This window comes from Pipistrellus kuhlii, unplaced genomic scaffold (genome assembly GCF_014108245.1).
Source record: "Pipistrellus kuhlii isolate mPipKuh1 unplaced genomic scaffold, mPipKuh1.p scaffold_m20_p_38, whole genome shotgun sequence".
NCBI classification, from domain to species: Eukaryota; Metazoa; Chordata; class Mammalia; order Chiroptera; family Vespertilionidae; genus Pipistrellus; species Pipistrellus kuhlii.
This window is the reverse complement of record NW_023425538.1, coordinates 2341394-2368680: the sequence shown is the minus strand read 5'-3', so window position 1 is coordinate 2368680 and position 27287 is coordinate 2341394. Positions and strand designations below refer to the sequence as shown.

General features: G+C 46.5%; 2 protein-coding genes, 1 long non-coding RNA gene and 1 pseudogene across 11 annotated transcripts in view; 2 read left to right on the top strand and 2 right to left on the bottom strand.

Moving 5' to 3' along the window:
• Nucleotides 1–533: 533 nt before the first annotated feature.
• On the bottom strand, nt 534–3740 carry RPS16 (ribosomal protein S16). Of its 2 annotated transcripts, none has more exons than XM_036407980.2 (5): nt 3579–3740; nt 3342–3443; nt 1004–1100; nt 848–895; nt 534–726 (listed from the first exon to the last, which is right to left on the bottom strand). In XM_036407980.2, the coding sequence occupies exons 1-5, from the start codon at nt 3624–3626 to the stop codon at nt 581–583; spliced, it is 441 nt and encodes a 146-aa protein (XP_036263873.1). In that variant the 5' UTR covers nt 3627–3740; the 3' UTR covers nt 534–580. The 2 variants fall into 2 exon arrangements, with proteins under 2 accessions (XP_036263873.1, XP_036263874.1); XM_036407981.2 differs by having other exon boundaries at nt 658–726; nt 848–924; nt 956–1100.
• On the top strand, nt 2351–3678 carry LOC123651119. Its single transcript, XR_006739607.1, has 2 exons — nt 2351–2765; nt 2991–3678. It is a non-coding gene; the product is annotated as an uncharacterized LOC123651119 (long non-coding RNA).
• A 5422-nt stretch (nt 3741–9162) lies between the features above and the next one.
• Nucleotides 9163–27287, top strand: part of SUPT5H (SPT5 homolog, DSIF elongation factor subunit) — a 34380-nt gene continuing 16255 nt past the window's right edge. Inside the window, exons 1-10 of one of the 8 annotated variants that reach the window (XM_036407955.2) lie at nt 9163–9266; nt 9536–9613; nt 17488–17650; nt 23350–23415; nt 23954–23965; nt 24427–24496; nt 24602–24670; nt 24782–24847; nt 25120–25150; nt 25464–25532. In XM_036407955.2, the coding sequence (XP_036263848.1) occupies nt 9539–9613; nt 17488–17650; nt 23350–23415; nt 23954–23965; nt 24427–24496; nt 24602–24670; nt 24782–24847; nt 25120–25150; nt 25464–25532 (621 nt within the window). In that variant the 5' untranslated portion in view covers nt 9163–9266; nt 9536–9538. Of the gene's footprint in view, nt 9288–9471; nt 9614–17487; nt 17651–23302; nt 23416–23953; nt 23966–24426; nt 24497–24601; nt 24671–24781; nt 24848–25119; nt 25151–25463; nt 25533–27287 lie in introns of those variants that run through there. The other 7 variants (XM_045570879.1, XM_036407954.2, XM_045570876.1 and 4 more) reach the window with 7 other exon arrangements.
• LOC118702229 lies at nt 12809–13626 on the bottom strand (annotated as a pseudogene).

The following is a 27287-nucleotide window of genomic DNA, read 5'->3' as shown; positions in this document are numbered from 1 at the left end:
AAAAAAAAAAACAAAACACCCTACACCAGCGTTTTTCAACCGCTGTTCCGCGGCACACTGTTGCCTGGTGTGCCGTAGGTGCAGACAAGACAAGAATTTTATGATTTTTCACTATTTTGTTTACTTAATATTTCATAATAAAGTAATTATAAAATACTTTCTTTGTGTTTGATTCCTATTCAAGAGAATTACTTTATATATAGTCAATATAGGCACAGAATTAAATTTTTAAACATTTTCTAATGGTGGTGTGCCTCGTGATTTTTTTCATGAAACAAGTGTGCCTTTGCCCAAAAAAGGTTGAAAAACACTGCCCTACACAACCCATGGCCCCAAACCCTCCCATCTCAGCTGTCAGCACACTCTACTAGACTGGGGTGCAGGGAAAGCCAGGTCTGCTCCCAATCTACCTTCCCACTATTCACACCAGAGTGGTAGCTTATGGAAGGGCTTAAAATCCAGACTGGCAGTGGGATGGGTGTTTCCTGTATTTTTTTTTAAGCTAAAGAATACCACAAAAGATAGCACAATCCTTAAATCCCACGACCACTGTTTATTATAAAGGTGAACCCAGATGAGCTCATCGGTAAGATTTCTGGTAGCGAGCACGGGCACCAGGACCACCAAACTTTTTGGATTCACAGCGACGAGGATCAGCTACCAGCAGGGTCCGGTCATACTGGATAAGGATGTCTTTGATTTCCTTCTTGGAAGCTTCATCCACATCTGGAGATAAGAAATGGGATAAAGATTTAGATGACCACAGAAGCATACGCCTACTCTCTAGAGCTAAATGCCAGAGCTAGTACTTGACTTGAAGGCTGATGGGAAGGACCCACTCACTCACATTTCTGGTAGTAGGCCACCAGGGCTTTGGAAATGGACTGACGGATTGCTGTGAGAAAAACACACAAAATAAGGCACACTAGTTTTAGAAGACCCAGGAGTAGGACCTCGCTCTCGAGCCACCTCCCACTCAGGCTGCCCAGGTCCTGGGATTTACCATAAATCTGGGCCACATGACCACCACCCTTCACACGGACTCGGATGTCCACGCCCGCAAATCGCTCCTTCCCAAGAAGCAGAACAGGTTCCAGCAGCTGGAGGAACAGGGGGGAATGATAGTATTTTAGACCACAATCTGGGCAACTGAGCACCTCATTGAGCATCCTTCTCTCTCTTCATGTAGCTTCTACCACCACTGGCCTGAGTACTAGTGGGAGAGGGAGGGTTGAGCTACCACCACAGCCAGGAGCAGGGAGGAATGGAAGACCAATGAGATTGTTCAAAGCAACCTAAGCAGGCAACCTCCCTGCATCTCAGATGCCCCACCTCAGACTTCTCTGGCTTTTAGTTCAATAAGGAAACCTTTACAGCTACCAAAGCTGCCTCAAACAGCAAAAGGCACTCTTGGGCTTTTTCTGGGTTCCCCACCTGAGTTTTCCATCCTCTCAGAGAAATTACCACTATAACCTGTGCCACACACTCATTTTGCCAGGTATAAGTCTCTTGCATGTGCTTGGACACATTTATTTTACCTGCTTTAGGTATCAGATCCCAGGTCTCCCTTCAAACCACCCCCCAATCCTGCCCTGATCCACTCAGATGCCAGAATCCTTGCCTGGGTTCCCCCATCCCAGCTTCAAATACTCTGGGAGTAGTGTCAGGTATTAGATCCATTCTATTCCCCCAGTAGACTGGCAGCTCTTTGAGGGCAGAGCCTGGAGCCTTCTGGGTCACTGTTATCTCCAGCACTCACAGGCTGTGAATAAAAGCCTTCAAATAAACTGACAGTCAAAAAGAGTAAACCACAATATGTAATGTCTGCTATACCAAGGATCTTAGACTCTACCTATGAATTCTAACTAACCCCAAAACATGGATGTTATTCTTTACATTTAAAATAGCCTTAACTGTTTGACTCGGTGGATAGAGTATCAGCCTGCAGACTGAAAGGTCCCAGGTTTGATTTCGGTCAAGGGCATGTACCTTGGTTGCAGGTACATCCCCAGTAGGGAGTGTGCAAGAGGCAGCTGATCGATGTTTCTCTCTCATCGATGTTTCTAACTCTCTATCCCTCTCCCTTCTTCTCTGTAAAAATATCAATAAAACATATTTTTTTAAAAATCTAAGTAATAGACTTAATGGGAGATATTCTAATTCCGTGGTTGGCAAACTGCAGCTTTCAAGCTACATGAGGCTCTTTGGCCTTTTTAGTGTGGCTCTTCCACAAAACACCACAGCCTGGGCAAGTCAATTTTGAAAAATCTGGCGCTCAAAAGAAATTTCAATCGTTGCACTGTCGATATTTGGCTCACTTGACTAATGAGTTTGCTGACCACTGTTCTAACTTATCCTCACAACAGCCCTTGAAGGTAGAAATTATCTCCCATTTTGCAGATGATGAATTCAGCCAAGGAAGAGAAGTTATTTGCCTCAACATAGGCTGAGACAGAAATCACACGCCAATTTCAAAGAAACCGGGCCCCAAACAAAGTGAAGCCCCTTCTCAGCCAAGCAAAATAACCCCAAATTCCATTCCTGTTCTTTTAAATCTTACTGAGTTTCTACAAAGTCCTGAGTGGAGACTATTATCCCTCATTACTAATTGCAAGAAATCAGGTCGAAAAAACCTTGTGTCTCGTCATCTGGTCTCCAATTGAGTGGGCTTCCAAATATCCGTTTTCAAAACATCTTCTCAATCTTCAACATTCACGTTTTTATTGAATTTATTGGGGCAATATCAGTTAATAAAATTGTTTCAGGTGGCCGAAACCGGTTTGGCTCAGTGGATAGAGCGTCAGCCTGCAGACTGAAAGGTCCCAGGTTTGATTCCAGTCAAGGGCATGTACCTTCGTTGCAGGTACATCCCCAGTAGGGGGTGTGCAGGAGGCAGTTGATCGATGTTTCTCTCTCATCGATGTTTCTATCCCTCTCTCTTCCTCTGAAAAAAAAAATCAATAAAATATATTTTAAAAAAATTGTTTCAGGTGTACAATTCCATAATGTGCCATCTCTACATTATAATGTGTGTTCACCACCCCACATCAGGTCTCCTTCTATCACTATTTATCCTCCCATTACCCTCTTCTATCTACCCCCATCATTTCCCTCTAAACATTCGTTTTCACTCACTGTAAGCTTTTATCACATCTTCCGTACCGCCAAAACCCACCACCCTCGCCAAAAACCCATTTTTCTGACCTCAATTCAACTTCTAAACATCCCTGTTGATACCAGATTCCTCAGCTTCCAAGATCATTGAACTCCAGGAAACTGTTTATTTCAAAATCTTTCCCAGGCCTCCCTTCAACCCAAACGCCCGCCCTCAGCGCCAGCACCTTGTATTGAAGCGTGCGCGGCTCGATCATCTCCAGGGGCCGTCCGTTCACCTTTATGAGGCCGTTGCCCCGTTTGCAGTGCGCCACGGCTGTGGCGGTCTTCTGCAGAAAGCGAGGGGAGAGACGAGGGCCACGTGAGATCAGGATTCCGGCTCCCATGTAGGCCCCAGAAACCTGCCCATCGACCTCTTCCAGACCCCGGGTTTCCCGGCCCCTCTCAACCGGCGCCCGGCTCACCTTGCGTCCGAAGACCTGCACAGACTGCAGAGGCCCCTTGGATGGCATGACTGCGGGAGTACACCAGAGATGCTCACCGCGCGGCGCCGACACCGGAAAAGGGAAACGCAAGGCCACACGGGTGGCTTTACAGGATGTGCGCAGGCGCTTTGAGCACAGCGTCGCGACGAAAAGAAGCTTTACGGCTGCTGAGGTAGCCAGAGGGCGGGACTTCCGCTTGGCGGCCGGAAGACACATCTCAAGACCGGTAGGCGGGACCCGGGAGTGGAAGGGGCGGGGCCTGAAGGTTGTCGTGTGGCCTAAGGGTGAGGAGCACACGCGGTTCTCGACATCTTCAGCCCTCATTGGTCACAGCGGTTCTCATTTGCATCCGGTCTTTACTAACCTCCTTCCTACCCCAGCTAACTCCGATCCTAAGCCCCCAACGAAAAGGCCTCTCTTAACCCTCCTCACTCGCAGACTTCCTCCCAAAGCCTCCTCCGCCAGAATCTTCCCTCCGGAACCGACAAGTCAGGCTGGATTCCCAGATGCAGGATTCAGAGTTCTCCTACGCCCTGGAGCCCACCTTTCACCTGGGTCTTCTCTTTCCCGAGTCCTCTCAGAAGTCCACTTCTGTATCTGCTACTTGGAGTCCCTCACTCTGGATTCCTTTCCCTTAATTTCCCTCCACTCAATGGCTTTCTCCCCAATCGTTCCCCCCACAATCTTTCCAGAACCAACTACCCCTAGTATCCCCTCCTCCGGAATCTCCCTTTCCCCCTAATACATCTTTTCTAGAACCACCCCCCTAGAATCTCCTTTCACAAAATCTTCCTTTCTTTCGGAGCCCTCTCCCTCAAAATCGACCATCCTTAAGAATTTATTTTCCTTCAGAGCCTCCTTTCCCCAGCAACTGTCATCCTTGGAATTCCTCTCCCAGAGTCCTCCATTCCTTAGAGACCTGCCTCCAGAATCTCCCTCTCAGGCTCCTTACCTGGAGTCCCTACTATCCCCTCCATCACCTCCACATTCTCTGTCCCCGGGCCCCTCTCCGCAGAATGCCTCCCTGCCCTCACCCCATCCCATCCGAGCTACCTCAGGAGTGCCTTGTTCCCCCACTCAGGATGCTCCCTTCCCAGCCAGGAGGCTCCTCTTTAGGCTGTAGGGAGGGAGCCCACTGTTGCCTCAGTTTCTCTGGCAGCTCTGGGTCTGGGGTCCAAGGTTCAAAGGGGTGTGGTAATTCTTCACCTTTTGCCTGGAGGCCTGAGATAAGGAGGAGGTTGGTGGGCTTAGAGTCCAGCTCCAAAAAGGTGAGAGAGCCAGAGGGAAAGGGCAGGGAGGAAGGGAGTGCCCACAGGGAGTGCCCTGGAGGGACACACAGACATAACAGCCCAAGAGAGAGATGGGGACACTTGGAACAAAAACACAAAGAGGCCAAGGGAGAAGAGGAGGAGAAAGGAGACACCGGTCAGTCAGAAAATACAAACGATGGAGAATCAGAGTCAGAGGCCAAACTGCAGAGAAAGAGACAGACAGGGACAGGCAGGCACAGAGATTCAAGATATGTGGGACAAGTAGAAGTAGAAAGGATAGGAAAGACCCCTGCTATGTACCTTCAGACATTGATAAGGCCTAGCACAGTGTCGCCCAGTGAGAAGACGGCCAAAGGCTGCACCCACACACACCACGTGCTACTATCTTATGGGCCCGTTTGGGAGAGGAGGAGGCTTCCAAACTCTCCAGCTGATCCTCATGTACTAATCAAGCCTCTTATCTGTCTGGGTGTGTGTGTGAGTGTGTGTGGCAGTAAGCCCCCTGACTCAGACCTTCTCTGGAGTCACAATCTTCCCTGCCTCTTGGAGAGCATTCCCTGAGTATCTGTGGATTGAGTGGAGCTGGACAGGGAGGGAATGGGGCCATTCCCTTCACCCCCTCCAGTCTTCCAACTTGCTCCCTCACTCTGTACCTCTTGCTTCCAGGACCCTGAGCCACTGGGCCACGGGACCAGAGAAAGCCTGGGGGTAGGCAGGGTGCCCATGTGGCCTCTCCTCCTGATAAGGCCTTCAGGGGGCTCAGGACCACCCTCTGTCCTTGGGAGCCTTTCTTCTTCCTGGTTCTCATCATGAAGCTGCTGGTGAGGAGCAGGAGGGGAGAGTCAGCAGACGGGCAGGGAGGGGAAGCAGGGGCATGTTTGAGGAAGGTCAAGCTCTCCCCCTCCAAGATCTGATTCTCCTTCCTACCTCAAAATTGTAGGGAAACAAAAATGATGGCAGGCTCTACACCCCAGATGATCTCTTGGTGAGTATTTCATTAGCTTCTTAGTGAAGTTGGAAGTTTAGGAAGAATCCACTAGGCTTGGAAGACATGACTGTTAGCGGCAGAGGCACTGGGTGTCAGTCCATGACCCAGCCCCAGTCTTGACAAATATATTTTGTTCACTGCTGTCTCTGAAGTCTAGGAGGATGATGGCACATAACAACAACAAATGAAGATGATGGTTATAGCTACACGTAAATAGTGTTTACCCTGGGCCAGATACTAAATGCTTTAAGTATATTAGCTTATTTACTAATTACACTGAACCTCTGAGGTGGACAGGCGATTGTGTGTGTGTGTGTGTGTGTGTGTGTGTGTGTGTGTGTATGTGAAGGTTGTACACTGCACAAGGATCCCATATACTCAAGGACAGTATTCACATCCTGGACATAATAGCCAATTTTCAGCAGATATTTCGGCAGTAAATATCTTTTAAAATATATATATATTTTATTTATTTTTTTACAGAGAGGAAGAGAGAGGGATAGATAGAGAGTTAGAAACATCAATGAGAGAGAATAATCGATCAGCTACCTCATGCACATCCTCCACTAGGGATGTGCCCATAACCAAGGTACATGCCTTTGCCCAGAATCAAACCTGGGACCTTTCAGTCTGCAGGCCGACGCTCAATCCACTGAGCCAAACCGGTTTTGGCTATTTTATTATTTTAAAAAATATATTTCTTTTGATTTCAGAGAGGAAAGAAGAGGTAGAGAGAGATAGAAACATCAATGATGAGAGAGGATCATTGATTGGCTGCCTCCTGCATGCCCCCTACTGGGGATCAAGCTTGCAACCCTTGGCCAGAATTGAATCTGGGATCCTTCAGTCTGCAGCCCATGACATTCTATCCACTGAGCCAAACTGGCTAGAGCAATCTTTATTTTTTTATTATTATTTTTAAGTATAGTGTTTTTTAATTTTAATATTAACCCTTACCCAAAGATATTTTTCCATTTATTTTTTTAGAGAGAGTGGAAGGGAGCGGGAGAGACAGAGAGAGAAACATCGATGTGAGAGAGACACATTGACTGGTTGAATCAAACCTACAACTGAGGTTCCTTTGACTGGGAATTGCACCCCTGATGTGACCCTTCAGTCCATAGGCCAACACTCTAATCACTGAGCAAAACCAGCCAGGGCTCTATCTGCTGAGCCAAACCAGTTAGGGCAAGTTCTGACAAACTTTTACAACAGGCAGCCACATTTCCATCACCCCAAAGCATCCCTCACGTTCCTTTGAAGTCAGTCTCCACCTCCAGTCCTAGGCACTAAGGTGCTTTCTGTCTGAATTTTGTTTCCTCTAGAATTTCATATGAATAGGATCATATCTACATATTCTAGTGCTGCTTCTTTTACTCAGCATAGTGCTTCTGAAATGTATTCAAATGTGTATCAGTAGCTTGTTACTATTGCACTGTATTGATGTGCAGCAACTATTTATCCATTCTCCTAACAATGGATATTGGTTGTTTCCAGTTTGAGGCTATCATGCATCTCTCTCTCTCTCTTCTCTCTCTCTCTCTCTCTCTCTCTCTCTCTCTCTCTCTCTCTCTCTCTCTATTTGTAGGTATTCTGATATGCTGCTAGGGTTGAGAGTTGAGAACCACAGATACACCAGGGAAGAATTCTCCACAGGGAGAAAATGAAGGTTCCTTCTCTTTCTTGAAGTAAATGTCTTTCTGCAAAAGTGCCAAAAGGCATTTTATACATGAAATCTTATTTTTTTTTATTTTTTAAAAATATGCTTTTGTTGATTTCAGAGAGGAAGGGAGAGGGAGAGATAGAAAGGAACATCAGTGATGTGAAAGCATCATGGAGCAGCTGTCTCCTGCACACCTCATACTGGTGATTGAGCCCACAACCCAGGCATGTGCCCTGACCGGGAATCAAGCCCAGGACCCTTCAGTCCGCAGGCTGACACTCTATGCTAGGGGTATCGAACTTAATCAGAGAAGGGGCCAAAATCTAAAATCCAGCCTAAATCGTGGGCCGAATGGTTTACTGAACAGTCATAAACTGTCATTGTGATGGAAACGCAGCGGAGTGCAGTGATGACAGCGCGGTGCAGGCCACATTGCAAGGCCTGGCGGGACGGATTTGGCCCGCGGGCCTTGTGTTTGACACACGTGCTCTATGCATTGAGTCAAACCAGCCAGGGCGTGAAATCTTACTTTAATCCTTACCCAAGGATATGTTTTTATTGATTTTTTTAGAGAGAGAAGAAGGGGGAGGAGTGAGAGAGGGAGAGAGAGAGGAAAAGAGAAAGAAAAAATGGAAGCATGAAATATCATTTTAAAGAGTTGCTGTGTAAAGAAAGCAAGCTTACAGAAAGGGCATCATTTCTTTAGGGTGCCGAGACCATTCCCAATCTGTCTTGGGTTCAGTTTGGGGGATTGTTGGATTGGGGAGTTTGTACTTATGCAGAGATACACCCAGGTATTTTGACTCTGGTAATTGCCTTGTGTGCCTGCTGCCAGCCCAACAGCACTCCATTCCCCTGTAACTAACAAGATGTACAGTAAATTTCTGTAAATTGAATCCTTGCTTATCAATTAGCAATGTGTTCTGAAAGCTTCAAACGTTTTTTTGCCATCAGGTTAATTTTTCATATCTCTCCCTCATGCCTGGTTCTCTTTGACACCTCTCTGATGAATAATTATTGGACTAATACATAAATTCACATTTAATCAACTTAGGGACACTGCAAACAAAATCACGGGCGTTGAAGTCACCCAAGCATGGTGGGTCTGCAACTTTCCTGTTAATTTTTCTTATTTCAGTTTTCTCGTCTTGCAAAATGGGGCTGCCTACCTCCTAGGAATGTTTAGTAGGGGTGTCGAACTCAATCAGAGAAGGGGCCAAAATCTAAAATCCAGCCTAAATCGAGGGCCGAATGGTTTACTGAACAGTCATAAACTGTCATTGTGATGGAAACGCAGCGGAGTGCAGTGATGACAGCGCGGTGCGGGCCACTTTGCAAGGCCTGGCGGGACGGATTTGGTCCGCGGGCCTTGTGTTTGACACATGTGGTTTAGAGGGTCCATGAGATAACGTATACTTTATTTGATAATTTGTTATTATTTTTTGCTAATTCCCGCCTTCTTACGCATGGCACGCCGCGTTGGAGGTCTGGACGACATTCTGGGCTGGAAAAGTCCGGGTCCCAGAAGGAAGAATTGACCTCCTATTTGACTCTCCCAAGATGTCGGCTCCAGCTGCCACGTTCGGATAGCTGTGCCACTCTCAAGATGGCTCACCGGACGTGCGTCATTAGGCATCAGCCCCAGAAATTTCGCGTTAGGCGAAGCCAACGAGCAGATTCTCGCGAGAGGTTACGTCAGTCCCATCCAGGCGTCGTGTGAACTGCAGCTGGTGCCGAAGGCGGAGGTGGGACCGGAGGGGTGTGGGGTAGGTTGGTTGGCGACCCAGCTGGCCCGGGGGTCGCCGGGGTTAGGGAGATATAGAGCCCACACTTAGGGACTCTGGAGGTGTAGCAGGGGGCGTAAGGAAGTTCCCTTTCGGGTTCACGGTTGCCAGAATGAGGCTGCCGGAAGTGCGCTAAGAGGCTTTTTTTTCCCTCTTCGGGAAACAGGCTCAAGGTGGGGTTCTGGATTGGGGGGTACGCTGAGCCCGCCGTCTTTTCCCTGCAAGAACAGAATATGTCGGACAGCGAGGACAGCAATTTCTCTGAAGAGGAGGACAGCGAGCGCAGCAGTGACGGCGAGGAGGCTGAGGTCTGTGGCTGGGACGCTGGGGGAGGCATTGAGGCGGGGACAGGATCTGGGCAGAAAGGCTTCTGTGCGAGATCAGCGGGGATCAACATGAGCTCTGGTTTACGGGAGCTTTCAGGTTGTCGGGAGAGAGAGAAGTTGGCAAGCCCAAGTCAAGCAGAGCATCCCAAGGCCAGGGATGCCACAGGTACGGTGGGATAACAAAATCTGGCATAAAGTAAGCACTCATTATTAGTTTTTATTTTTAGGCTTGCCCAGTCATTCCAGAAAAACATTTTTATTAAAATATATTTTATTGATTTTTTTACAGAGAGGAAGAGAGAGGGATAGAGAGTTAGAAACATCCATGAGAGAGAAACATCCATCAGCTGCCTCCTGCACACCCCCCACTGGGGACGTGCCCGCAACCAAGGCACATGCCCTTGACCGGAATCGAACCCGGGACCCTTCAGTCCGCAGGCCGACGCTCTATCCACTGAGCCAAACCGGTTTCAGCCAGAAAAACATTTTTAATGTCTAGTATGTGTAAAGCACAATTCTTTGCCCTGGGACTACACTAGTAAACAAAACAGATTTAAAAAATCTTTATTCTTGTGAAAAAAACAACTTTGGCTTTGTGAATGTAAATAAATAGAATTGATGGGTAAATCATTTAGTAAGCTAGAAGGTATTCTAGAGTAGAGAGAAGGGGAATAGGAATCCTGGTTGCATTTTGAAGAGGGATTGTCAGGGTGAGTATGAGTGGGTGACTTTTGACAAAAGTCTTGTTGGAGTGACGTAGTAAGTCATGCCATACGGAAAAGTGTTCCAGTAAGGAGAAACAGCAAGTGCAAAGTTGGGGGCGCATCTGTGGTGTTCAAGAAGTAACAAGAAGGCCAGTGGGCAGAATCAGAGTGAGTTCAACAATAAGAGAAATAAGAATCAGATGGTGTAGGGCAGTGGTCAGCAAACTCATTAGTTAACAGAGCCAAATATCAACAGTACCATTGAAATTTCTCTTGAGAGCCAAATTTTTAAAACTTCTTCTAATGCCACTTCTTCAAAATGGACTTACGCAGGCCGTGGTATTTTGTGGAAGAGCCGCACCTAAGGGGCCAAAGAGCCGCATGTGGCTTGCGAGCCACCTTGGGTATAGGATCTTGAAGGCTGTGGTGTGGAACTTGGCCTTAACTGAGTGAGACAGAGCCATGAGGGTTTTGAGCAAAGAAGGAATGTGATCTAATGTTTTGAAAGGATCAATCTGTTTTGGGGTCTGTTGACTGTCCCATTTCAGGAACTGTTAAACATTTCCTGGGACATAACTGAGTTCAGATAATCCGCTTATTCACAGTTATTCTCTTTTATTTCGTTTATTTCTGATTTACTCATTTATTGAACAAATAAATGTTTGAGTATTTACACTGTTCCAGATACATCCTAGGTTTTGGAGAGAGAGTGGAACAAGGCAAATCTTTGCTTTCATTGAGTTTAGTAGGCAACAATTTACAAACTAATAAAGAAGATGACATGCTGATTATAGAGATCTCATTTGATCTACAGAAATGTAAATTTATTTTGTAAGTTGGTTGCTAACACTTGAGCAATTTCAGTAAAAATCAAGATTTCCTGCTTTCTAGGAAAATGGGAGGAGCCAGCAGCCTGAGACTCAGGACTGTTCTGCACACTAGCTCTTTGCTTAAGAAGTGGCAGCCCTCTTTAGAGCAGGGAATTTTCTCTAGTTCCCAGGATGTATCAGTTGCCATTTATCCTCTTGCCTGTCTTGTGGCAGATTTAAAGAAAAGGAAAGATTTCTTATACTTGTTGGCGGAGAGTGCCATGGTTTTCCCTTGAGCTGTCCCACTTATTTATATTGTCTGTTTGTCCTCTGTAGACATTTGACTGATTGTCAATCCCTGTGTCCTTTGGAAAGTCCTCAGCTCCCACTGAAGGGTTGGAGGAATTGGGATATCGTGGTGGGGGCGGGGCCTTTGCTTCAGGTTGTAGTTCTGGGTCATGGCTTCAGGATACTTTGCTTGTGGTTAAAGCCTGATGGTAATGAGACCAGGATCCTCCGTTCCTTTCCTAGCTGGGGTAGTCTGGTTTGTACTGTGCAGGTCTCACTTCCCTAACGCCACAGTAGGCTGGCTCGTCTGCTGTCACCAGGTGAGGCGGAAAGGTAGTGTCTTACTGCCAGAGATAGGACTGGATTGGCTTTTCTGACAGCCAAATGTTGGCATGGGTCCTGGGGATAGACGTGCAGGGATGGTAAATAATGGACCACTTATTGGAGAGATCAGTTGGTTCACTATGCTCATTCAACAAGTGTTCCTTGAGTTTCTGTCATATTCGGATCACAGCCTTCCTCATGGAGCCCTCTGTTTTGGGGTAGAGAGTTTCATAAACGGGGATGGTTGCTTGAGGGGGATGGTTAGAACAGATGGTATAAGAGCATGCTCAAGTCCTGAGGTAACACAAACATAGTAAGTAGTGAGGGCTCTCTCTTGAGGAAAGAAGGCTTTGCTGGGACTGTGCCAAGGGAATGATGACAAGGTTTCTAGAAATTATGCAGTGATTCTAGTAATTTGAGTTGTTAAAATGCGGGGCTTTGCCCTAGCCGGTGTGGCTCGGTTGGAGCATTGTCCCATACAATAGAAGATGGGAGGATCCATTCCAGTAAGGGCACATACTCGGGTTGTGGGTTCAGTCCCCATCTGGGCTATGCTGGAGGCAACCGATCAATGTTTCTCTCCTCCATCCTTTCTTTCTCAAAAAAAGTGGGCTTTAAGGGCTGGTTAGGATTATGTGTTAAGAATTTTTTGTTTTTTCTGGGTGGAGGCTGATTGAATTCAACAAATATTTATTGAGTACCCATTATGCGCTAGATATTGTTCTAGATACTTGGGGCACAGCAGAGAACAAAACAAAGGTCCCTGCCCTCATGGAATTTACAGTCTAGACTTTCTGACCACTTTGCCTGCACGCTGTCTATGACCCTGGGCAAATCTCTTCTTAGCTATCCAGTGTGGGAAGAAGCAGGCCTAGACCAGACATGGGTAAGGTATCTGGTGCACTGTAGGTGCCAAACAGATACCACCTCCAATCCACTACCAAAAAATAGGTCAGGCTGGAACATGACTTTTAACAATAAAATATAAGGCAGAAGGGCAGTGGGAGGGCAGCCGGGTGGTCTGGTGTGCTGCTGCGCAGGGTCTGGGCTGTCTACACAAACTGCTGCTGCTGCTTGGTGGCTGCCTTACTGTCAAGGTCCTTGGCCTGCTCTGTAGCTGCCAGTGTTGTCTCCTTTGCCTTCTCCTTGCCTGTCTCAGCAAAGGTTTTGGAAGGGGCCTCACCTTGCGGTTTGGCCAAGATGTATTCAAAACCCTTCATCATCATGGTCACATTGCTTTTGAATGGGTCGAGACCATAATTCTGGAGATGCCAAATAAGCTAGAGGAGACCCAAGCTTCCTAATGGATTTCGTTCCAGCGGCTGTTATCAAGAGTTCACACTGTAAACAAATTGTTCCTCCACAACCATCAGCCAGGCATGGTTGATGTTCAAGATCAGTGTTTCCCAAACTTTTGACCTATGTGTACCCCTTCTATAATTCCCGTAACGCTGAGTATCCCTCGTATTCATGAGAACGTAGAATTAGGCGCGGCTAAGTACGGTGCAGTGCATATCCCCACCAAACTCTTCCCGTACCCCTGGGGGTACGCGTATTACACTTTGGGAAACACTGTTCTAAATGAAGGTGGTCGTGGTCTGGTTCTGTGGTCCACATTAGAATCTTCCAGGTTGTACACTGAGTGAGCAACATTGGCAGGAAATATTCATGTGGCCCAGTGGGGCATCCTGTTGGTCTTGGTCCGGAATCTCTGGGACAGGAGCTTCTGGTTAGGGGTCACCTCCCGGTGCACTGTGTCTTCAGGCAGCACATGTTTGCTATAGGGGTTTGGGCACTGCTGCCAGAAGGCAGCGAACACTTGGTCCCAGGAACTCCAGAGCATGCTCCGGCTCAGGAAATACTTCATCATTGTCCCCATGGGGCAGGATCAGCCAGCACCTGAGCACCATCAGGGTTGCCAAGCCCAGGGGACACACAGTGTCCAAGCCAGGGCTTGGGGCCTGTCTTCCAGGCACTAGCTCAGTCATCACCCCACTGCGCCCCACTAGCTGCCACTGCCATGAGTTGTTAGGCGCAAACATTTCTAAAGTTGTTTTCTGCCCCAGGCCTGGGCCAAGTGATATGGGGACTCGGTGGTGTCTGAGACAGCCTGGGCCCTGCTCTCAGTAGTTAGGGCCTTGATGGAGAAAGCCTAGAGGGTGTGCCTAGCTTTACTTAGGGTGTAATGGGGAGAGGGCAGACATGACTTCCTGGAAGGTGGTGGGTATTATTGTTTTTATTTTATTATTTTTTATTTTTTAAAAATATATTTTATTGATTTTGTACAGAGAGGAAGGGAGAGAGATAGAGAGCTAGAAACATCGATGAGAGAGAGTGTCATCGACCAGCTGCCTCTTGCACACCCCCTACTGGGGATATGCCCGCAACCAAGGTACATGCCCTTGACTGGAATCGAACCCGGGACCTTTCAGTCCCCAAGCCGACGCTCTATCCATTAAACCAAACCGGTCTCGGCATGTTTTTATTTTATTTTATTTTATTTATTTATTTTTTTAAATATATTTTATTGATTTTGTACAGAGAGGAAGGGAGAGAGATAGAGAGCTAGAAACATCGATGAGAGAGAGTGTCATCGACCAGCTGCCTCTTGCACACCCCCTACTGGGGATATGCCCGCAACCAAGGTACATGCCCTTGACTGGAATCGAACCCGGGACCTTTCAGTCCCCAAGCCGACGCTCTATCCATTAAACCAAACCGGTCTCGGCATGTTTTTATTTTATTTTATTTTATTTATTTATTTTTTTAAATATATTTTATTGATTTTGTACAGAGAGGAAGGGAGAGAGATAGAGAGTTAGAAACATCGATGAGAGAGAGTCATCAATCAGCTGCCTCCTGCACACCCCCCACCGGGGATATGCCCGCAACCAAGGTACATGCCCTTGACCGGAATCGAACCCGGGACCCTTCAGTCCCCAAGCCAACGCTCTATCCATTGAGCCAAACCGGTCCCGGCTCGGCATGTTTTTAAATATATTTTTATTGATTTCAGAGAGGAAGGAAGAGAGAGAAACATCAGTGATGAGAGAGAATCATTGATTGGCTGCCTTCTTCATGCCCTCCACTGGAGATCGAGCCTGCAACCCTGATATGTGCCCTTGACTGGAATCGAACCTGGGACTCTTCAGTCTGCAGGCCTGCCACTGACGTTCAATCCACTGAGCCAAACCAGTTAGAACTGTGGTGGGTATTTTGATTGAAGTAAAAATGAGAGGCAGAGGAGAGTAGTGGTGTTTTTTAAAAAAATACATTTTTTGCCCTGTGTGGTTTGGCTCAGTGGATTGAACGTCGGCCTGTGGACTCAAGGGTCTCAGGTTTGATTCCTGTCAAGGGCATGAACCTTAGTTGCAGCTCATCCCCTGTGGGGCGTGTGCAGGAGGCAGCTGACCGATGTTTCTCTTTCATCGATATTTCTAACTCTCTATCCCTCTCCCTTCCTCTCAGTAAAATATCAATAAAATAGGTTTTAAAAAATATTTATTTTTTATTGATTTCAGAGAAGGGAGAGGGAGAGAAATATAAATGTCAATGATGAGAGAGAATCATTGATCGGCTGCCTCCTGCATGCCCCCTACTGGGGATTGAGCCCACAACCCTGGCCTGTGCCCTGACCAGAATAGAACCGTGATCTGATCCATAGGTCAACGCTCAACAACTGAACTATACCAGTAGGCCAAAATTATTATTTTCACCAAGGATATGTTTTCTTTTTTTTTTTTTTTAATATATTTTATTGATTTTTTACAGAGAGGAAGGGAGAAGGTTAGAGAGTCAGAAACATTGATGAGAGAGAAGCATTGACTAGCTGCCTCCTGCACACCCCCTAACTGGGGATGTGCCCGCAACCAACGTACATGCCCTTAACCGGAATCGAACCTAGGACCCTTGACTCTGCAGGCCGACTCTCTATAAGGATATGTTTTCATTGATTTTAGAGAGAGAAGCATCAGTATGAGAGAGAAACATCAATTGGTTGCCTCTTGTATGCGCCTGGACCGGAGATCAAACCTGCAACCTTTTTGGTGTATGGGATGATGCTGCAACCAACTGAACTATCTGGCCAGGGCAGGGGGCTTATTCTTTACCTGAGGTTTGAGGGGAGCTATGGCCGTGTTATAAGCCTGGGACCTAATGATCAAATTCATGTTTTAGATCATAGTTTCTCAAGACTATAGATGCATTCCAGGTTGGGGATGGTGGTGAAGAAGAAATGCTATAGGTGGAATAAGGACAAGACGTTCAGCCACATGCGCCCCACTGCTACCACTGCCATGAGTTGTCGGGCGCAAACATTTAGTGAAAAAGTTCTTGTTGTTGATCTGTGTGTTTTTCAATTTAGTTTATACCCTGTCTTTTGATTGGGTCACGGAAGTTGGACATAGAAAAAGTTTCACTTTGGTGCTACTGTGCCTCTGGCAACCTCTCTGAAATTTCTTAGTCTCTGTTTATCAGGGAGAACAGGCCTTTGGCTTAGAGTCTACAACAGGCAAAGTATCCTGCTGAGACTTAACATTGTATTGCTCATATCTTTATGGTTACTTTCTATTTATGACAAGATAACCTTCAAAAAATTTTTGTTACTTATGAACTATTTTAAAACATAGGAACATTTCTCTTGTAAAGTAAGTAAAAATGAGTGAATTTAAAGAAAATATCAGACAAATGGGTTGTATTGATGTGAGCATGGCAGGAAGTTAAAACATTAATGAAGAAAATATTACAGTTGGGAAACACTGTTTTGTAGGGATCACTGCCTTCTGTGACTGGTAAGGGGAGAGGGATTATAGGTCAAGAGACCAGAAAGAGGGCTGGGCAGGGATCCAAGTTTCAGAGGGCAATGTTTTGGACTAGATGTTCTGTGGGATGAGGAAGAAGGGATGCACTGGGAAGATGAGGCTCAAAAAGCAGAAAGGTCATCAGTTTGATGCCTAATGGGGAAGACATGGAGGTCAGTTTGTGATTTAATGTGAAGGACTCAGAGGACATCCTGGGGAGGCATCCAGGAAGCTGCTGGCATATGGTGGTTTTTAGTTCTGGAAAAAAGGGGGACTGGAGACAGATGGGGTGTCATTTGCAGAGAGAGGAACTGAAGTTGGGGAAGGTAAAATGGCCAGGGAGGGAGTGTATAGTGTGAGAAACAAAGTGGGCCCTTGAGGGGTGAACACAGTAACAGGACCTGCAGAGGGGTAGTCAGAGAGTTTGGGGAACAGCCAGGGGAGCATAGTGTGACAGATGCCAAGGGAAGAGCATATTGTTAGGGAGGCGGTGGTGTGAGATGTCTTGTAAGTAAGGACCAACTAAAAAGATTTAGCAGCAAGAGGTGGCTAATTTGAGCACTGTGGCCTGGAACACAGAGAGATGGGAGTTCTTGGCACAGAGATGTGTTTCACAGCCAAGAGAATGGGTGAGATGGCACAGGGAGTCGTACAGAAAGCCAAGAACCAAGCCTCATGGAGCTAACAAATGGAAAGGCCTGGTGGGGGCTAGCAAGGAGGTCTAGTGGAGGGAGGAGTCCAGGTCAGCTCCCAGATATTGGTCAGGTAGATGGTGATGCTGTCACTGAGAGAATGGCTACCAGAGAGACCTGGCCAGAGTGGAAGGGTGTGCACACAGCAGAGTGCGCTGAAGTCATGTTTGGGGGTAGCGAGATTGGTGTCTGGATTTTGGGTTAAAGATCTCTGGTGCCCCATCTCTTCTGACTCTGCAGGTAGAGGAGGAGAGGCGGAGCGCAGCAGGCAGTGAGAAGGAGGAAGAGCCCGAGGAAGAAGAGGAGGAAGAGGAGGAAGAATATGATGAGGAAGAAGAGGAAGAAGATGATGACCGACCTCCCAAGAAACCGCGCCATGGTGGCTTCATTCTGGATGAGGCTGGTATGTCCCAGGGCTGGCGAATGCTGAGCAGAGGCTGGATTTCCTTCAGCCTCTTCAGTTCTATTTCTTGAATGTACTTAAACAACATTTGGTAAATGTCAAACATAGTAGTAGGATGGTATGTGGAGCCCCCATGTCCCATCATCTTGTGTCAACAATTAACAACTTAGCCCAGCCAGTGTAGCTCAGTGGTTGAGGGCCGACCTATGAACCAGGAGGTTATGGTTCGACTCCAGGTTGGGGCACATGCCTGGGTTGCAGGCTCAATCCTGGTCTGGGGTGTGCAGGAGCAGCCGATTGATGATTCTCTTGCATCATTGACGTTTCTATCTCTCTCCTTCCTTCCTCTCTGAAATTGATAAATAAGTATTTTTATTTATTTGTTTTTAAAATATATTTTATTGATTTTTTACAGAGAGGAAAGGAGAGGGATAGAGAGTTAGAAAAATCAATGAGAGAGAAACATTGTTCAGCTGCCTTCTGTACACCTCCTCCTAGGGATGTGCCCGCAACCAAGGTACATGCCCTTGACCGGAGTCAAACTTGGGACCTTTTGGTCTGCAGGCCGACGCTCTATCCACTGTGCCAAACTGGTTAGGGCAATAAATAAGTATTTTTTAAAAAACAAATATGCCCTGGCCTGTTTGGTATAGTGGACAGAGCATCAGCCCAAGATAGGGTCCTGGGTTTGATTCTGGTCAAGGTCATGTACCTTGGTTGCAGGCTCAATCCCCAGCCCTGGTCGGGTAGCCATGCAGAAGGCAGCCAATTGATGTGTGTGTCTCTCTCTCTTTCCCCCTTTCTTCCACTCACTCTAAAAATCAATGGAAAAATATCCTCAGGTGAGGATTAACAACAATAAAACAAACAAAAAATCAGGTAGCAGATGAGTACCAGATTGTTCTACTTATTCTTCCTCCACTTACTGCTGGATAATGTTAAAGCAAATCTCAAATACACAATTTTACCCCCAAATATTTCTGTATATATATTCCTAAAAGATAGGTCCTTTTATTGTATTAAAATTTAGTTTTAAAAAAGTTTTTATTGATTTTAGAGAGAGAAACATCAACATCTGTCTGTCTCCAGTACCCCCCTATTCCCCATGGGGATTGAGCCCACAACCTGGGCATGTGTCTTAACTGGGAATCAAACTGGGGACCTCTTGGTGCCTGGGTCGATGCTCAACCAGTGACCTACATCAGCCAGGCTTAATTTCTTTTTAAAATGAATTGATTTAAAATATTTTTAAAAATGTTTTTAGAGAGAGAGAGACAACTGATTTGTTGTTCATTTATTTATGCATTCATTAATTGTTTTTTGTACCATATGTGTCCTGACTGGGGATTGAACCCGCAATCTTGGCATATGATTAGAACACTGTAGCCAATTGAGCTACTTAGCCAGGCCAAGATAGGTCCTTTTAAAACACATAATCACAATGCCATTTAAAAAACTGACAATGCTCTGTGCTTGTCCTGGAAAGCTCAGATGATCTAGAGATAAATAACAGCACAGGGTAGTAGAGGCCAACAGATCTTTTTTTTTTTTTTTTTTAAATATATTTTATTGATTTTTTACAGAGAGGAAGGGAGAGAGATAGAGAGCTAGAAACGTCGATGAGAGAGAAACATCGACCAGCTGCCTCTCGCACACCCCCCACCGGGATGTGCCCGCAACCAAGGTACATGCCCTTGACCGGAATCGAACCCAGGACCCTTCAGTCCGCAGACCGACGCTCTACCACTGAGCCAAACCGGTTTCGGCGAGATCTTTTTTTTTTTTTTTTTTTAAATATATTTTATTGATTTTTTATAGAGAGGAAGGGAGAGAGATAGAGAGCTAGAAACGTGGATGAGAGAGAAACATCGACCAGCTAGGGGATGTGCCCGCAACCAACGTACATGCCCTTGACCGGAATCGAACCTGGGACCTTTCAGTCCGCAGACCGACGCTCTACCGCTGAGCCAAACCGGTTTCGGCAAGGTCAACAGATCTTGGTCCCTCCTGGCCTGGCTTTGCTTTTTTCTCCATGTGAATTTGGGCAAGTTGCTATATGTCTCTCTGAGCCTCTTGTCCCCTCTGTACAAAGGGAACAAACAGTTCCCTGCTTCAGCAGGGATAATTTGAGGATTTGGGAGACCATGCATATAAAGCACTTAAGGCTGATGGCAACCCAGAGTGCAATGCCCAGCCTAGAGTGGGCCCTTAGCAACAGGTGGCTTTTTATTTGTGATCATTTAGGCTCACATTATATATGCTGTTCTATAAACTGCTTTTCTCACTCAATGCTTGTGCCGGTGGATATAACCTAAATAATTTAGGTTAGAAAGTTAATTTGTGTTAAAGTTTTCTGAACAACCTGTGGCACCCAAGTGCTCAATATACATTAGCTACTATCATTATCACTGAAATAGCTATTTTTTCCGCTGGCTGCATAGTGTTCCATAATGTGTTTTATTTATTAAACAGGTTCTTGTTAGACATTGAAGTTTATATTTGTCAGTATTTTAAGTAGCACTGCTGTGAGTATCTTCACGTATTTTGACACACATATGCAAGTTATTATCTAGATCAGGATTCTTATTTGTTTTTTTTGGGGGGGGCCTCTTTTGCAGTCTAATAAAGTCTATAGATCTGTTCTTAGAATTATGTTTTGAAATGTGTAAAACAAAATACATAGGTTTCCAAAGAGAAAACACAGTGTCAAACTGTTAAAATACATACGTTTCCAAAGAGAAAACAGAGTGTCAAACTTAAAGGAACATCATTAACACATTTATTTATTTATTTATTTATTTAATTTTTTTAAAAAAATCAATCTTTATTGTTCATATTATTACAAAGGTTCCTCATTTCTTCCCCCCTCCACCAGGTTCCCCCCCCCTCCGCCCCCTCCCCTCCCCCACTCCCCCCCCGTTGTCCTCATTTATAGGTGTAGTTTATGTTCAGTCTCTTCCTCCCTCCCTTTCCCCGATAGTAAATCCCTTTTCAGATAGTAAATCAGTTACTTAGCATTTTCTCATATCAATAATACCTCCACATGCCCAATGATACATTTCACACAAAAGACATTTCCAAATAGGTCACATGTGTCAAACACAAGGCCTGCGGGCCAAATCCGTCCCGCCAGGCCTTGCAATGTGGCCCGCACCGCGCTGTCATCACTGCACTCCGCTGCGTTTCCATCACAATGACAGTTTATGACTGTTCAGTAAACCATTCGGCCCGCGATTTAGGCTGGATTTTAGATTTTGGCCCCTTCTCTGATTGAGTTCGACACCCCTAAAATAGGTCAACCAGCCTCATCCAGGCCCCACCCAAGGCACTCACAGATCAACACCCCAGCCCTATACTAACTCAACACATCCAGATCTAAGCCTTCATCACTTGATTCAGCAGACCCTCAAGTTCCCACAAAAGTTTCCAGCCATGTCTGAGAGGCAGCCGTGGGGCAGGGGCAGGCGAGAAGCGAGCTGTTCCGGGCCTGGCTGCTTCGGGCCTGGCCTCTGTTGCTCTGGTTCGTTCCACAACCAGCTGCTCCGGGTCTAGTCACCGCCGCTCCCGACCTAGTTGCTCTGGACCTGGCTGCTGCTGCTCTGGGCCTGGCTGCACCCGACCCGGCTGCTTTGGGCCCGGCTGCTTCGGGCCTGACTGCTCCCAGAAGAGGCATATGTTTTTAAAGCTTTTTATATCTGTGGCCAAATATCAGCCCCCACCAGCCATACATGAGAATACTTCATTTCCCCACACCCATGTAAAGGGAGTGCCTTGGAACACCACCCTCCATTTTCTGGGGACACTCTTACCCCAGGGAAAACAGCAGAGGGGCAGAAGATGCTCTGGGTATTCCTGTTGGAGAGATTCGGTCCTTTCTCAAAAGCAGAGGGGCAGGGAGTCCTAGCTTAGAGAAAAGGTCTAAGACAGCAGATGGGTGCAAATCAAAAGAAAAGAATGGCTGGGACGGTTTGGCTCAGTGGATAGAGCGTCGGCCTGCGGACTGGGGGGTCCTGGGTTCGATTCCGGTCAAGGGCATGTATCTTGGTTGCGGGCACATCCCCGGTGGGGGGTGTGCAGGAGGCAGCTGGTTGATGTTTCTCTCTCATCGACGTTTCTAGCTCTCTGTTCCTCTCAATTCTTCTCTGTGTAAAATCAATAAAATATATTTTAAAAAAAGAAAAGAAAAGAATGGATAACATGTCATGTGACCAAGATGTGGGCCACTAGGGATACTTATGTGTTGGTGATGGGAGTGCTTGGGTTACTGTCCTTTCAAAAACAAACAAACAAAAAAAAACACTATATACATACATATATATATATATATACACATATATATATATATATATGTATATATCTCGATTTCAGAGAGGGAGGGAGAGGGAGAGAAAGATTGAAACATCAATGGTGACAGAATCGTTGATCGGCTGCCTCCTGAACATCCCCTACTGAGGATTAAGCCTGCAACCCGGAATTGTACCTGGGACACTTCAATTCCCAATCTGATGCTCTATCTACTGAATCAAACTGGCTAAGGTGGTCACTGCCTATTAAAAGGTTACATATGTGGCTCTACCCATTAATGCTTTGATCCAGCAATTCCTTTTTAGGAATTCACTCCACAGTTAAACTCACAGAGGTACATAAAGACATGAAGACAAAGACACTTGCTGCAGTCCTCTTTGCAATTGCAAATGTTTGGTGACCTAAATGTTCATTGATGATAAGGGCCTGGAAAAACTAATTATTGAGCAGAAATCAGACAGCATATGCATATGAGGCATGTCTGCTATGCAAGAGCTCCAAGCTAGTGTTACTGCTCAGAGCAGTGTTTAAAAAAATTGTGTGTGTGTGTGTGTGTTTGAGAGAGGGGGGGGGGAGAAGGAGAGGGAGAGAGGGAGAGAATAGTGATGGGGGTTTCTTATATATGCACAAATTATCTCTGGACAAGAAATGCTACAGAGTTACCTCTGAAAAAGAAGACTGAGATGGTGGGGGTTAGAAGTGGGAGGGAGACTTGCTGTACACTTAATGTCATCTATACAGTTTGGGGTTTTTTCATCATGTGCTACTATCACTATTGTTTAAGTTTTCAGTGTACTATTTGATGCATACAGAAGAGTATTTGTAAAGTATTGAAGTGCCTGACCCTGAAGCTAGGCTGCCTCTCAGGTACCAGTTGAGTCTTTGGGCAAGTTAGATAACCTCTCTGGGTCTCAGAGCCCGGATAAAATTGGAACAATGATGATAACTCTTAGGGTTTCCAGGAAGATTCAGTGAGGAATCTAGCAAGTATGCAGAACAGGGCAGGGCACATAGTATAATCTCAATAAGAGGTAGCCATTATAAATGTAAGAGCATGATAATAAAGCCAATCAACCATGAATTCTGTCTTTAAAAAACAACAACGATATACCTGTCTTCCCTTATAGTTGAGAGGGAACTTTTCTGCTTGCCTACTTAGATTTTTCTTTTAAGGTGGATCTCTGGGAAGGATTGAGGGGAGGGATGGTTTAGAGCCAGGTGGATTTACATAGGAGACCTGACCCTGCTGCTTGGAGCAGCCCTGTGGCTTCAGGTGAGTACCTCACCTGCTTCAGCCTCAGTGTCCTGACCTGGAAGACGGGGGTTAGTTGTGCCCACCTCCCAAAGGAGTTTTCCTGGAAGCTGTTGTCCCTGACCACTTGGCCTTGTTTCAGATGTGGACGATGAGTATGAGGATGAGGACCAATGGGAAGATGGAGCAGAGGACATCCTAGAGAAAGGTGTGTGTGTGGGCCCACCACTAGGGGATGTGACCCAGAGGGTCCTGAGACCCCATCCTGCACCCCCATGCCCTGCACCATCCCAAACCCCACCGTCCTCACCTCGCTTCTTTCTGTCCTTGCCGGAGAGATCAGCTAGCTCCTACCCTTTTCCTTTGAGGCCCATGAGTTGGGGGGCGGGGGCTGTAGAGTGGTAGGTATTGTGGGGAGAGGACTCTGGGATCCCAGGACCCCAGTAAATCCTTTCTGGGGGTTATAGGGTGGGTGGGCCCTGTCCCAAGATACCCCCCACTTCCTGGGCCAGTGCCCCCCTTCCCTGTTATTTTCCGTTTTGTGCGCCTCATACATTTCGGCTTCTCCCCCAATCACCTGGTGCCTGGCCTTTACTTTTGATTTTCAACCTTCTGTGCCTCTCCCTTTCCCTTCCCCCAACCCATTGGTTGATTTTGCTGCTATAATTTGGCTCATACTTTGTCTGCCCTCGCCCACCACCACCACCACCACCACTACCACCACCACCTCTTCTTCCTCCAAGTAGAAGAGATTGAAGGTAAGAACCTGAAAAGCGTGATTCCTCAACCCTCCTCCCGTATCCTGACATCTCCTCTTTCCTGCCCTCGGCACCCTCCCTCATCCCTGATCCCTGTTCGTCCCTGGGGTCTTTCACCATGTTAGGGTTCAGAGTAAGGGGGTTCTGGGTCCAGCCTCTAGCTGTGATTGGCCTGAGGGTGTATATTAGTGTATGAGTATTGTCGGAGGTGTGGATGCAGGGATGGGTGGTGTGGGGTGGAATTCAGGGTGTGTTTAGTCAGTGGCTGTGAGATGGGGAACAGCTGGACAGTCTCTTCATGAGAAGCAGAAACCTGAGCAGGATTTGGGGGGTGAGAGTTGGGGGTTTCCTCAGTGAAGTGTGTTCTCCCCAAGGCCCACCTCTGGCCCTCTTAGCCCCACTGCTTTCTCCAGGCCCCTGCTCTTCACCTTCTCTTACCTCATCTGCCCATTCTTCTGCAGCCTCCAATATTGACAATGTTGTCCTGGACGAAGACCGTTCTGGGGCTCGCCGCCTACAGAACCTCTGGAGGTAAGCAGGGAGGGGGAAAGGGGTGAAATTGGCTCCCACGGGGGGTTTTGGGGGGTTTCTCCTCAACCTCCCATTCTTGTTTATCCTTCCCCCTCTCCTTCCAAGGGACCAGCGAGAAGAAGAATTAGGCGAGTATTACATGAAGAAATATGCCAAGACATCTGGGGGAGAGACGTAAGAACATTGGATGGGGGGATGGGGACCAGGAGAGGTGGTCGCCTTGTGGGAAGGGTCGGGGTCTGACAGAGCTTCACCTCTTCTTCCCAACTGCCCTTTTCTCTCCAGGGTGTATGGAGGGTCTGACGAACTCTCTGATGACATCACTCAGCAGCAGCTGCTCCCAGGAGTCAAGTAAGGGGGTGGGATAGGAGGGCTGAGGTGGAACTCTTGTACTGTACTTGGATGATGTGCCCATACAAGTCATTCCTAAAATCAATCAGGACACGGTCACACAGGCAGTGGTGGGTGAGAGGAGGGAGGGAGGGGTGAGAAGGCACCTTTCTCTCTCCGTATGTATGGAAGAATGGGGAAAGGAGATGCAAGAGGAAGGATGGGTGTGATTTTTTGTATGTTTCATGATGAGACAATTTTACTAAAGGGTTTTCTTTCCCTCTCCTGTCTAGGGATCCAAATCTGTGGACTGTCAAGTGTAAGGTGTGTGCTCTAGCGTCATGGCTTAGGGGAGACAGGGAAATGAGGGAGGTGGCTTTGTCTGGGAGAAGTGTCCATGTGTCTTTTCTGAATTTCCTTGGCCTGATTGCCTTTCCACTCTTCTCTCTCCCCTCCACCTCACTGTCTCCCACCTTTTCTTTCATGCTGTTCATCACTCGCGCTCTGTATTTCTCCTCTCATGTTCCTCTCTCTCCTACTTTTTCTTGCCTGATGACTCTTACTGTTATCTCTTGTCCTCTTTCCCATGTCTTGCCCTCCAACTCATCTTGTCTCATCTTGTCTGCCTCTCTTCCAGATTGGGGAGGAACGGGCCACAGCCATTTCCTTGATGCGCAAGTTCATTGCTTACCAGTTCACAGACACGGTACGTGTCAGCAGATGGCTTTGGGGGTGGGGGGCCAAAGCCCAGAGGGAGGGAGAGTGTAGATTCAAGGGTACCACTGCCTGTCAAATGAGCTGCTTCAGCTAAGAAAAAGCTACTCCCTGAATTGAAGTGTTCTGTGTGCCCTGTCTTCTCTCTTTCTGCATTTCTGGCTGGGTTCCCAAGCTCCTGTAGCCCTCTGGAAGTCAGCCATTTAGCTTCCTGAGCTTTTTCTACCTGAGAGTGAGTTTTGCCTATTCACCAACCCTGTTGGGTAGCTGTCATCCTTTAGTGTTTGAGAGTCCTACTGTGGGACAGTTTGACTAAGGGGGTCAGGGAACAGGTCTGTCTTGAGGAGAATTCCTTCTTTTCACACAGTCATCAAACATTTGCTGAACTTTTCCTCTGGGCTGGTTCTTGTACTGGGAGATGCTGAGGATACAGTGTTGACCATGCCAGAGCTGGGCCCTGCCCTTTCAGGGCTCACTCAGCACACAAAACATGAGGTAATGCCATCTACATGCAAGGCAGCAAATGCATTAAGGGCACAGATCTTTCTTCAGACTGCCAGGGTTTGAATCCGGTCCCTGCCACTAACTATCTTTGTGACCTCGATCGAACCACTTCCTCTCTGGGTCCTGCTAGGGCCTCAGCATCATTAGGATTAAATAGCTGGGGACATGTCCAGCAGCTTGTGTTCAATAAATGTAGTTGTTGTTAGAGATATACTTCTCAGTTTTGGAACCAGGAAAAACCTTAGAAAGGGTGTCCTCAAAATTTGTGAAACATGGGGTCACTGGTGTAGTAACTTTCTTACTTAATGTGCTTTGTTTTGGCTGAGTGTATTGCTTTTACCTGCCGAAGCAGTGGTGTACATTAGTGGGGCCAAGTAGACAGTTGCAGGATCTGCAAATTATGATTTTAAATGTACACAAACCTCAATATTGTGCCCTGGGCAAAATTCTAGTAGCCCAGTTTGAGTTATGACTCTGATTATTGTTTTTGTTTTTATTTTTTATTGATTTCAGAGAGAGGAAGGGAGAAGAAGAGAGATAGAAACATCAGTGAGGAGAGAGAATGATTGATTGGCTGCCTCCTTCATGCCCCCTGGGGATTGAGCCTGCAACCCAGGCATGTGCCCTTTAGTGGAATTAAACCCAGGACCCCTCAGCCCGCAGGTTGACACTCTTATCTACTGAGTCAAACCAGCTAGGACTGTTTTTGTTTTTAATGAGCAAAATAGTACACATATTAAAGCTCAGATCTCCATATCTGAGTCCCATTTTTTACAAGTAATTACTGTTGGTTTGTATGTCTTTCCAGATCATTTTCTCTGCATGTTGAAAATTATATCTTGCTTTTTTAATAAAACACAAAGTGCTGTCTTATTGTACACACAATTCTGCAGCAAGCCTTTTGTCAATGCCATAGTCATCTTTCCATGCCCAGTAAATATGAGTGGTTCCCATTTTTTACTGTCACAACCGATGCTGAAATAAATTAATTGTATGTTTTTTGTTGTTATGAATCCTCACCTGAGGGTATTTTTTTTTTAATTCAATCTTTATTGTTCATATTATTACAAAGGTTCCTCATTTCTTCCACCCTCCACCAGGTTCCCACCCCACCCTCTGCACCCTCCCCACCCCATTGTCCTCATTCATAGGTGCACAGTTTATGTTCAGTCTCTTCCTGCATCCACCACTCCCCCTTACCTGAGGATATTCTTTCCACTGATTTCTAGAGTAAATGGAAAGG